General features: G+C 38.0%; 1 protein-coding gene across 23 annotated transcripts in view; it reads right to left on the bottom strand.

Annotated features, from left to right (window-relative positions):
- SUPT20H (SPT20 homolog, SAGA complex component) overlaps positions 1-11,823 on the bottom strand; it is a 39,639-nt gene extending 27,816 nt beyond the window's left edge. For 7 of the 23 annotated variants that reach the window (XM_067713292.1, XM_067713303.1, XM_067713311.1 and 4 more), the window contains exons 1-7: positions 11,417-11,585; positions 9,165-9,260; positions 5,850-5,885; positions 5,134-5,192; positions 4,599-4,665; positions 1,799-1,928; positions 689-792 (exon numbers count right to left, since the gene is read on the bottom strand). In XM_067713292.1, coding sequence (XP_067569393.1) covers positions 689-792; positions 1,799-1,928; positions 4,599-4,665; positions 5,134-5,192; positions 5,850-5,885; positions 9,165-9,167 — 399 coding nt within the window. In that variant the 5' untranslated portion in view covers positions 9,168-9,260; positions 11,417-11,585. Of the gene's footprint in view, positions 1-688; positions 793-1,798; positions 1,929-4,598; positions 4,666-5,133; positions 5,193-5,849; positions 5,886-9,164; positions 9,261-11,302; positions 11,586-11,641 lie in introns of those variants that run through there. The other 16 variants (XM_067713304.1, XM_067713312.1, XM_067713296.1 and 13 more) reach the window with 14 other exon arrangements.
- Between the last annotated feature and the right edge of the window lie 332 nt (positions 11,824-12,155).

Below are 12,155 nucleotides of genomic sequence, written 5' to 3'. Positions count from 1 at the left end.
AGGGAAGAGAAAAACCAGGAAGGTGATGTCTCAGAAGCCAAAAGAAGGGTGTTTCAAGGAGGAAGTAGTTATTTACACTGAACTTTGCTAAGACACCAATTAAGATGAGAACAGGAAAGGATTTTCTTAGAAGCTGAGAGATGGTACAGTATGCTTATATTCTTTATCTACTAGAGAGAGGAAAATAGATAATAGAAGAGAGGAGGGTTAAAGTTGCAAGACCAGGAGAAGGATCCAGAACATAAAGTGGAGAAGATGCCTTAGGAACAGCTTATTTCATCCATTTTAACAGGAAGGCAGGCAGAAAGTGTGGACAGAGATGTAGGGATGCTGCGAGGAAATGGAAGTTCCCATCTGATGGCTTCTTTTTCCTCAGTAAACTACCATAGTATGGCTGGAAAGCCAAGAAAGTAAGCAGTTTCTTTCATAATTTCTTGATTGTAGCTATAGGGAGATTTCCAGTGGATGAGTTAATTGTTATAACAATTTTAGAAGAATCAACTAAATCTAAACATTTCAGTAGAGCCTAAAGGATAAATATCCCACAATAAACCAATTTTCATATAGCTATGTACAATGTCTCATTTCATGTTCCATGCACTAGTGAGAATACAACTAAATACCCTTCATCACAAAACAACATATATCTAGCAAATCTAAGGACATTTTAAAGAGAAAAATTTTGTACCTGAGATTTTTCTAGGAGATCAACCAAAATAGGAGGTAATTCTTCTGCATCCAAGTATTCAAGTAATTCCCCTTCTTCATAAGGCAGTCGAATGGTCTCAGAATCTTAATTTTAAAACATAAAATTTCAGAAAGTGATCAGCCTCACCGAAAAGCCTAGGTAATAATTTAAGTAACTTCTGATAAAAAATAAAGAGAATAAAGCCAAAAGCTCTCCTAAAGTCCTTCTTTATTTAAGTCTTAAAAATAAATCACCTTACATATTGCTAAAAAACTTGATAAACTGTATACAGTTTTAGAGCAGAAAGGAGGAAACACCTAACATACTATGGAAAAACGTCTGGCACAACAATCACAGTACAAATCACAGCCAGCAGTATAGTAATCAGAATATGATAAAATTCCAACATCTGTTAACTAAAAAGTTCCTTGAAGAGTGCTTAATCTAATCTGGAAGTCAGAGGGGTAATCTGGTATCACTTCTGAAAAATGACTACTTATAGACCAAAATTCTCTTGGTGTTATACAATTAACAACCAACACAAGAAAACATTCTTAACTAGGTAAGTTCCTTGTAGAACTCACAGTTTCATCACTGTATCAAAATTTAAATGCCTCTTTAGTGAAATCTAAGAGTATTTATATTTTAAAACTCTATTTTCATATTCACATTAATAGGAATAAAATGTTGAAAACATTTCAAAAGGCAGTGAATCTGCTTAACTTTGAAAGCTTCAGACTCAAAGTATATTCAAAGCACAGAAGAAAAACATACCTTAAAACACCTGATGCTATCTTAAATAAATAAATAGCAACAGAATGAAAGGAAACTTCGACAAGTATTTTAAAATTATGTCTTTTATAATTTAACTTCAAAGACCTCAGTCAGAATACTTCTCAAATTCCAGAAGGCTAATCACACTAGAGGTAACTTCTAATATTCTAACAAAACATCATAAAGAGAACCATTTGGAATCAAAGTCTTCTTTTATCAAGTCATCACTGATCTGAAGGACAGATCATTTAGCAGGTTAAGAAACTACTTCTAAAAGACAGCACGTCCGACCGAGCAGAGGGATTTTCGTGGCTGCTGCCCTCCGGAAGTTCTTACCTGATCCATTTTTTCCCCTGAGCATCAGAGAATATCCCTCATTTCCTGGGTATAGGTTGACCACTAAACATGACAATGTCTCCTGCATAACAAGCTTCTCTAACAAGTTCACATTTCTTCTTAATTTCTGCTTTAAAAAGAGGCAGAGCTCATGAAAATAATCCAGCATAACAAGGAATGCAATCATTTAACAAAAATCAGACCTTAGTTAATCTTTTTTTTTTTTTTTTTTTGTGGTACGCGGGCCTCTCACTGTTGTGGCCTCTCCCGCTGCAGTGCATAGGCTCTGGACGTGCAGGCTCAGTGGCCATGGCTCACGGGCCCAGCCGCTCCGCGGCATGTGGGATCTACCCGGACCGGGGCACGAACCCGTGTCCCCTGCATCGGCAGGCGGACTCTCAACCACTGCGCCACCAGGGAAGCCCCTGACTTAATCTTTGATACTCTTTCCACATCTGTGTAAACTTAATTTTGATCTATTACTATGTTTTAGGCAAATGAATTAATATGACAAAAAAAAACTACTGATCTATATATAAAACAATAAACACACTTAAATATGTACCTGAGTACACAAGTAGCAAATATTAAAAATATTTAAAAAGGAAAACCATTAAATGTAAATATTTTTTAGAAAGATGCTATAATGTATAATTAGTTTCTATTAAGTATAAATCTACATAAATAATTTGGGGCATTTTCTTTGGTTGTACTGTTACAGAGTATATTTCTTAAATATTTTATGGCCTAAATTAGATCCGAACAAGTTCAACAGCTCTAATCAGCTGAAATGTTAAACCCAAAAATATCTAACTGGTTAAAAGGACGTAAGTAATTTTCTGTAAATTCAATTTAACAGCTCCTTAGAAACCACTTTGCTAAGAAAAACAAAAAACTATCAGGGAACCTAACACACATACATCAAAATCTATTATTTTAGAAATGTATATGATTTAAAATGAAACCCACTTATAATAAATCCTTTCATCAAATCTTATTTGTGAAAGATGTCAATAGAATATGGATTTGAAAATGGATTTGAAAAACAAATCCATTTTGAGTATCATATTTAACATGCATATATATATACACACAGTCATATGCAGAAAGAAATTATAAATTCTTGATCTATAGTCACCATAGAATCAAAAAAACTGCATTTTGAAAATAAATTTTTAAAAAGCAAAGCAAAGTAACTTTTAACCACATTGATGGGAAGTCAGAAAATGTCTTTCTTAAAGGACCAGACAGTACTTTAGTCTTGTGGGTCATATGGTTTGTATCACAACTACTCAACTCTATTTACCTCAAAATCAGCCACATACAAGATATAAATCAAGGGGTGCTGCTGTATTCCAATAAAAGGTCATTTACAGAAACATGTTGTGGGCCAGATCTGGCTGGTGGACAATGGCTGTCAACCCCAATTTAGCATCTTCATTTATGTATCTCTCCTATCTTAGTTCTGTCTCTGAGGCAACGGATATGCTCATTATACTGACTGTGGTGACAGTTCATGGGTGTATACTGTGAAAATTAATAAAAGGAAACCTCAACTAAAACTGGAGTGGGGAAGGACTGCAGAGGGAGCTCTTCTGCCCCACCATTCATCATCAATTACCCCAAACAGGAAGACATTACTGATCCCACCAGGAAGAGAACTAACTTCAACTCCTAAACAGGAAAAGCAACTCCTTTACTTCCCCAACTAGGGGAAGGGAGACTTTCTTCCTCCCAGCAACAAGCTCAGTGAATGGGAAAGGACTGCAGCCCAGCCAATGGAAAACACCTGTAGCTCAGCCAACAAAAAGCCATCATTTCTGGCACTTTTACTTTCCTCCAATGAACTCTCATTTTTTCCTTGCTGATGATTTTCTTTCCTTGTCCTGCCCTCCTTACAATAAAAGCCTTCCATGTTGTTCAACTCCTCAGAGTATCTCTGCCAGATGAGATGCTGCCCAATTCATGAATCGTTTAATAAAACCAATTAGATCTTCAAGTTTATTCAAATTTTGTTTTTTTTAATACACGTCAAAACTTATAAAATGTATACTTCAAACATACTCAACTTGTTGTATGTCAACTATATCTCAATAGAATTTATGGAAACCATACCATAAGATTTACTCATGGTTTCACAATTATTCTTCTCCTAAAGATTTTAAAGGTTAGATACTACTGGAATTCCACTTATTTTTTGCCTAAGAGGTATTCATTTTTAAAGACAGACAACAGAAGCTCAGTAGAGCCCTTTAAGGCCCTTACGACCTGAGGGTCCAAAAGATATCAAGAAATCAATTTCTATTACATTTCTACTGCCCATACTTTCATGCTAAATAAAAATGAATTAAGTTAACCTGGGCATAAACTAATTTTTCTGACCAAATTCACATTTTATTATCACATCTAAATTTCCTACATATCCTGTAATAGTTTTAACTTCCCAGTGCAACTCACCATGAAGAAATAGGTTAATTTTCTCCTGTCTTCAGTCTACAAATAACTTCTCAGGAAGAAAAAGATGCAAAAGATAATATATATGGTGGCTTTGCTTCTTCTAACTTCCCAATGAGATAGTCTGTTACTCAGCAAACATGGTTCCCCTCTGCTACCTAAGTAGGTGATCTCTGCCATGTGCCAGATTAGCCAGAGCTCTGGTTTAGCTGCAGAACTGGCTAGTCTGGTTAGAAAAGATATTTGTTCACTAACAAAAATATAAATCATTCAAATCTAATTCCTTCAAATTTCCCTCTTCCACTACATTTTAAAAGTTGTAATAACATAAAAAATTTATACTTACCTTAACCTCAGGCTCTTTTTCGCATTCTTCAATATATAAATCATAAAGTTTTTGAAATATTGATTTTCTAAAATTTAATAAACAAAGGCAGTATACAAAGTAATGTTAATATAATAATCATAAAATAAACATTTTGAATTTTCCTGTAATTTTTCCTCCAACTTCCCAAAAACTAGGGGTGAAGTGGGGTTGGATATGGTAGCTAACACCAACCTAGAAATTTCTAATACAGTTGACCCTTGCACAACACGGGGGTTAATCCTCGTATCACTTAGAGTCGGCCCTCTGTATCCGTGGTTCCTCTGCATCGACAGGTTCAACTAACCACTGACCATGAAGTACAGTAGTGTTTACTACTGAAAAGCATCTGCAAATAAGTGGACCTGCACAGTTCAAACCCACATTGTTCAAGGGTCAACTGTATATGCAAAGTACCCAGAACATTTCTAGCTCAGTGTCTAGGAAGAATGAAATAAATGATGGCTATCATCATATTTCTGTGAGTCTAAGATATCAATTAATTAAGCATTCATACCTTCCACTAGATAGATATTTCCTTTTAGGAGGTCTCTGTCGGGCACTTTCAATGACATACTAAAAAAGAGAAGTTTAAGAAAACAGCTTGTCTTTTGCATACTGCATGAAGAACTGTATTAATAAATCGTGTAAGGCTAAAAAGGCTGTTCAGTCACTCAAGTCTCTGATGCATATTAAATCATACCTTTTAGGGCAACCTACTTAATTTCTAAATATATGTTACAAACAAGTGAAATTTAAACTGCACTAAAATTTAGCACAATATTTACTTACTATATTATAAGCAAAATCATAAGAGTTTCACCACTGTGATTTCACAGGTTAGCAATATTTTCAATGTTTTATGGTTGTTTAGAATATGCATAGCATACCCAATTACAAGGACTCTATGTATTTGAGCTATTTTCCCCTTTAATTGAGCAGTTAGAATATCTGTTAAAACAGGAAACATAATTTTAGAAACTCTATGACCTTGTTTAAATGTTTATTCCACTGTGTTATTCAATTTCTATTCCACAGCATTATTATCTGAGCATTCTAAGTAACAGACGATCCAAACATCATCTGGTAGTTTTTATGTATTTATAGAAAAATTTGCATACTCGTCCTAATATTAACGTACTCCTTTGACAGTCACATAAGAAAATCTCTTAAAACTGAGTTCTGTCAATTAAAGACAACACTATTTCAATATGTAACTTAGTCACGCCTCACCTCCGCACGATCCAAAGCTAGTTCTAAAGCTTGTTGCTGTAAAAAGTAAATAGTGTATTTGGTAATATTAGTTATTTTCACACAAACATAATTTAATATACATATAACATTTTCTAATTAAGTGTTTAAATGTGTTTTATTTTCTAAAACAGGTCTAACATTTTTCTTTATTTCTCTCCTCCACCCACCCCATTGTATGTTCAAAATATAGCACAAAGAAAATATATGCAGTCTCAGGCACCTGATTATGACCACAAATTAGTTAAGAAATGCTACCATGATTTTCTCTGGCCATGTTTGTGCAGCTGATACAGGGCTGAGGGTTGGATATGGTAACTACTACCATTTTATAAACATCAACATTTTAAGAGCACCATTCAGGAAAATATACTGGCCATCAGGTATGCAATTAAAGTGAAGCAAAGATTAAAATCCCTTAAGCTGCTAGGAATCCTGAAAACCGAGGGGGCTGTTATGTTGGTATCTAATATCAACTTAGAAATTCCTAATATTATTCAGAGAAACTATTATACAATGTTTCTAGGTCAGTGCCTAGCAAAAATAGAATGAAGGCTATCCTTAGCACGTTGTAATGAATTTAAGATACCATCAGTTATATGCCTGAATTATTATTTAACATTAAGAAAAACGTGCTGCCAATTATAACTGTAAGATGTCACTGACTGTAGACACATTATCACTTCAGTAATTAAAACGTAAAAGCAAATGCATCTTAGAAATGATGAAAATATAGTATTATTATTACATGTACAATTTGAGATCTACTAGTAGATCCCCATCCTTCATTGATTTCTTAGAGACCCTTATTATAAGGCAAGAGGGAGAAATAAGGTGGTTAACTGTCTTCCTCATTTGTATAGCATTCTTCTGTAATGATACCCAAGAAAAAAAAGTACTAGATTTAAAAAAAAATTAAGCAAATACACCACCACTGATTTCTTTCTGGTTTTGTGGTTTGGGTATCACATAGAGTTACAGCATTTTTCATTCACAATGACAGTCATTTTTAATTTCACTGAGAGGCAAAGAACTTTCAATTTTTATTTACAAGAACCTATATTTTTGTTTTATTTTGCAGACTCCAATACTTCAGTCTACTAAGTTGCATGGAATAAAAGCTCCTAGCACCCACCAAAATCCCAAGAGGGTAGGGAGAATAAATATTGCCAGACTTTGGAAATCAAGAAAAAGTTGAAGAGACCCTGTCCTCCTAGTCCTAAGGACGGAGAATACATATGATTATAAAAATAGTTGGCCTTTTTTCTTTTTATTTAATAGATCTTTATGGGAGTATAATTGCTTCACAATACTGTGTTAGTTTCTGTTGTACAGCACAGTGAATCAGTCATATGCATACATATGTCCCCATTTCCCCTCCCTCTTAAGCCTCCCTTCCACCCTCCCTATCCCATGTCTTTAGGTCATCGCAAAGCACTGAGCTGATCTCCCTGTGCTATGCTGCTGCTTCCCACTAGCTATTTTACATTCAGTGTGTATATAAGTCGATGCTACTCTCACTTCGCCCCAGCTTCCCTCTCCCCCCCCCGCCCCCGCCACCCCGTGTCCTCATGTCCATTCTCTACATCTGCATCTTTACTCCTGCCCTGCCACTAGGCTCATCAGTACCATTTTTTTTTAGATTCCATAGATATGTGTTAGCATATGGTATTTGTTTTTTTCTTTCTGACTTACTTCACTCTGTATGACAGACTCTAGGTCCAACCACCTCACTACAAATGACTCAATTTCGTTTCTTTTTATGGCTGAGTAATATTCCATTTTATATATGTGCCACAAGTTCTTTATCCATTCATCTGTTGATGGACAATTAGGTTGTTTCCATGTCCTGGCTATTGTAAATTGTGCTTCAATGAACACTGTGGTACCTCTTTTTTTTTTTTTTTTTTTTGATGTGGACCACTTTTAAAGTCTTTATTGAATTTGTTACAGTACTGCTTCTGTTTTATGTTTTGATTTTTTGGTCCTGAGGCATGTGGGATTCCTAGCTCCCCGACCAGGGATCGAACCTGCATCCCCTGCACTGGAAGGCGAAGTCTTAACCTCTGGACCACCAGGGAAGTCTCTAGCTGGGCTTTTTAAACAGCAATAGAACCCCTACATATCAAGCATCTAAATGGAGTTAAGTAAAAAAGTCTAAAATATGCCAGTATTTCAAAAGTTTGTTAAAATAAATTTATACCAATTTAATTTATTAAAATATCTTATGGGCAGATTTCAATGAAACTGTTTCCCAGGATTCAAGATGGGATTCTTGAGAATAAACTATTTTCCAACATAAAAACATACTCTGAATATGTACTCTTGACAAAAACACAAGGTTCTTTTAATTATTTTGGCCATAAAACCTTCAAGTAAGTTTAGATCAAAAAATTATAATGAACACAATCAAATGTATACTCTAGGACAATTTCAAACAGCCAGTCTTCTCAAGTAAATATTTAATCTTCTGATATCAAAACTTTAAAAGCTCCAGTGAGATATACTTGCATATGTAAACACTAGTATCGTTATATTCACTATTGTGTTCAAATACTTAAGAGGGAAGTGACTGGCTAATACGAATGCAAAATATAAGGCAAGGTCAGAACCCCACTGCGATAGCTTTTCTCTAACACTGCAAGGGTATACACGCAAGATCCCAAGAAGAGAAGATATATGTTTTCTGAGGTTTATCCAACATGGTGGTTAATGTGCATTTATCCTCTGTCAAATGCTGCTGTTTTTTTAAAACAGAAAGTGATTTTTTTTTTCTTTGTCTTTAATTCTTTAAAGGCAAGAGTTAAATGCCCAGCCCTAAGTATGTTTACTGACTCTAAATGGTAAGTAGAAATCTGCCATTAGAAGTTTAAAACTAATGCTGCTTAAATGTTATTTGCAGTAAGCAGGTTACATTTGTTGTTAAAAATTTTTTTAAAATCTAAATTAAGAGGAACTTTAAACTATGAGAAACCTATGCCCCCAAAACTATTTGTATTTATACCCATCCTTCTTGCCAATGATTTCGGCTATAGTAAAGCAGACAGAAGTAATTATTTTTTAATACTTCAAAAAAATAAGAACAGATAGATTATCTGTGTAATCTGGATATGATTTTAACACTGAGAGATGAGTCCCCTATTTTGTAGAGAAAATTTTGTATGTGATTGCTAAGTAATTTCCCTGTTAGGGTAACTTGGGCAGCTTACAAGAATATTTCTGTTTCGTACAGATACCTTTATCGAGATGAAGGAAGAGAACATTCTAAGAATATTAACATACTAAGGTGTAGCTTACCATTGTGGTATAAAATAGAGGTCCAAAAAGGAGAAAACTTATGTGCGTTGATGAAGTGGGGTGAAAACCGTACCTTTAGAAACCAGTCTTAGAGTACTGAAAAAGCAAAAATAACACAACCCTTATATTAACATAAAGCTCTCAAGAGATATGAGATTACTTAGTAATTAACAAGGAAAATTATTTGAGGCATATATATTTCTAAGACCCTTTAAAAATAATTAGTAACAATAAAATTCATTATATGACAATCTATACACTCATTGTTGAAAAGCTGTAACTAGGTAGGGCAAAATACAGTTTGCAAGCTAAAATCATTACTCAGTTTCTTAAAAATGTTTAACACCCAGGAGAGAATGTTTTTTAATTTCTTCTATCATCACAGTTGCTGCTTTCATTGTTACTCTGGATTATTTTAACAGCCTGCCCTCTGGCCGTGGTCACTGCACCGTTCACTTTACAAATCATACATTTCATCATACCTGCTGATAAAAGTCCTCTAATGCTATTCCCCCAAATGCCCCAGGCTACATTTTCCAATGCAGCTCCAATTCTTCCAGCCTTTCCCCTCTTCAAGCAAACAAGATACACTCCTGAAGAACCTCATTCCTCTAACACAAACTCTCATCGTGGCTGCACAAGAAAGTAACCTTGGGAACCTTTAAAACGTGGGATACCCATGCTCCACCCTCCAGAGATTCTCATTAATTGGTCTGGAGTAGGGTGCAGGGATCACCATTTTTGGAACTCCCTAAGTGATTCAAAGGTGCTGCCAGTTTAACTCGACTGCTATATCCTCTCTGCTTCCCACAGAAATAGTATGTTTGCTCTGAGAGTGATGCTAAATAAAGCTTATTTTTAATCTAATTCTTTACCTAACTCCTTGTAACCACCCCTGTGTCTATACACAGCTGAGCACATCTTTAAGCGACAGAAAACACTATTTTCCGTGTTAAATTGTTTTGGCTCGCTTTGGGTGAACCCAAAGCTTAAGTTTTGCCAGTTGAGGTTTGAAAAAAAAAAAGGAGGGGAGGGGGTGGAAAAAACAGGAAAAACCCCACAAACGACCAAAAACTACAAGCACCATACAGGTTCCAGGAATAATCATTTAAAAAACGAATAAGACAGTAATCCTACTCTAGAAGAGCTCATGAAAGATTTACGCTGAATTTACGGTGAAAATTTTCTGATCGTTGAATCTAAAGATGAAGATACACTAGGTAGAGGCGAAATGTGATGATGACTATCTCTTGTCACTAAATTGTGGGGGATGGTGGAGAGGAAGGCTTAGTGAATTTAAACTAAGTACTAAAAAACACAATAACCACTTACAAACCAAACATTCTGACTGTATACAGAACTTACTAGAACCCTGGAAGAAAACCATTGTAATTATCGTCGTCTTCATTTTACAGAATAAGGCTCTCAGAACTAGTGACTTTCCCATGATCACACAACTAGACCGGAATTCAGACCTCTCTTTTTAATATTAAGATTCTTTCTCCTAAATCTTACAACCTTCCAGACCACTCAATCCAACACCCAGTTTTAGATTTTTTTTTTTTCCCCGCGGTACGCGGGCCTCTCACTGTTGTGGCCTCTCCCGTTGCGGAGCACAGGCTCCGGACGCGCAGGCTCAGCAGCCATGGCTCACGGGCCCAGCTGCTCCGCGGCATGTGGGATCTTCCCGGACTGGGGCACGAACCCGTGTCCCCTGCATCGGCAGGCGGACTCTCAACAACTGCGCCACCAGGGAAGCCCCATTTTTAGATTTTTGAAAGCAAAACATTTAAAGGCCTCGATTCTGCTCAGACTAATAAAATTTTTTTTCTTAATTTTGACCTATTTTTACCATTATGGTTATCACCCATCGTACACGGTACTCAATCTGACTCCGAAAATCGTGCTAATCACTTTCTATTGGGAGTCCTACTTCATTGTACGCAGCCCCTCCCTGGTGGTGGTTATCGGAGATGGCTTCCAGCGGCAGCTATTCGCCAAGTTTATTTCTGAACTCCAGAGAACCACGGCGAGGACCAGTAATCAATTCTGAACGTCGCCATCAATCCCACTGATTTCCTCGATCGACGTGAGTCTCCTCCAACTGCTCAAGCATTTGTTTACAACTCAGACTTTACCTGAAAAACGGCCCAACTCCACAGCGCACCGAACAACCTTTATTCAATATGGACACCGAGAACCCCGCCCCCAAAGAAGCGCTACGCGCAATTCTTGCAAGTTTCCGGAAATACCTGTAACTGGAACCCACGGGTCAAACCTAAGATGAAAAGCGTGGCTTGGCAGCACCGCGAGAGGCAACGGAGGGACCGCCGGGAGGGCGGCTGGCTCGACCAGGCCCACCGCGTCTCTGGGGACACCGCCTTCCTGCCTCGGGCTCCGGGCCCCGGAAGCGGCGAAAAGCCACTCGGGAAGCCGCTCGCTCACCTCTGACCCCACCCCGAATCTCGCGCGCCTACCCTGTCCTCCGCAGGCGCGCCACGGCCACCCGTCGCAGCCCACCTGTGCGGGCCGCAGCCTCAGGATATCGCTGTTGGCTCGACCAGAACGCGACGCGCCGAATTCGGCGCCGCGCTGCCGGCTACGCGCCCGCCCGCCGCTCGCTCCGCACGCCCCCTTGCCCGCACGGCGCCACAGCTCAGCCGACCGCCTGTTACGGCGCCCGCGCTTCCGATTGGCGCGCTGGGCGGGCGACCGCGGGCGGAAGCGGTAGAGGTGGGAAGGCGGGGCCGCGGCCAGGAGGCTCGACGCCAGGATGCTCTCGCCTGGGACTGGTCCTCGCGAGGCCTTTTGTGACTAAGGCCCGGTGTTGGGGCGAGGCTCACGAGCGCTTTCGCTGGTCCGGCATCCAGGTCCGTAAAACGAGAGGTAGCGTGTGGCTCTTTGTGAGGTAGGGAGCCCTGTTTAATTTATACAGTGAAAGAAACTTGGAACAAGCTTTCCTTGCTCCTCCCATCCTCATGAAAGGGAAAG

The sequence above is a fragment of the Pseudorca crassidens genome, chromosome 18 (genome assembly GCF_039906515.1).
Source record: "Pseudorca crassidens isolate mPseCra1 chromosome 18, mPseCra1.hap1, whole genome shotgun sequence".
NCBI lineage: Eukaryota > Metazoa > Chordata > Mammalia > Artiodactyla > Delphinidae > Pseudorca > Pseudorca crassidens.
Note: the sequence above shows the minus strand (reverse complement) of the source record. Positions and strands in the feature narration are given on the sequence as shown.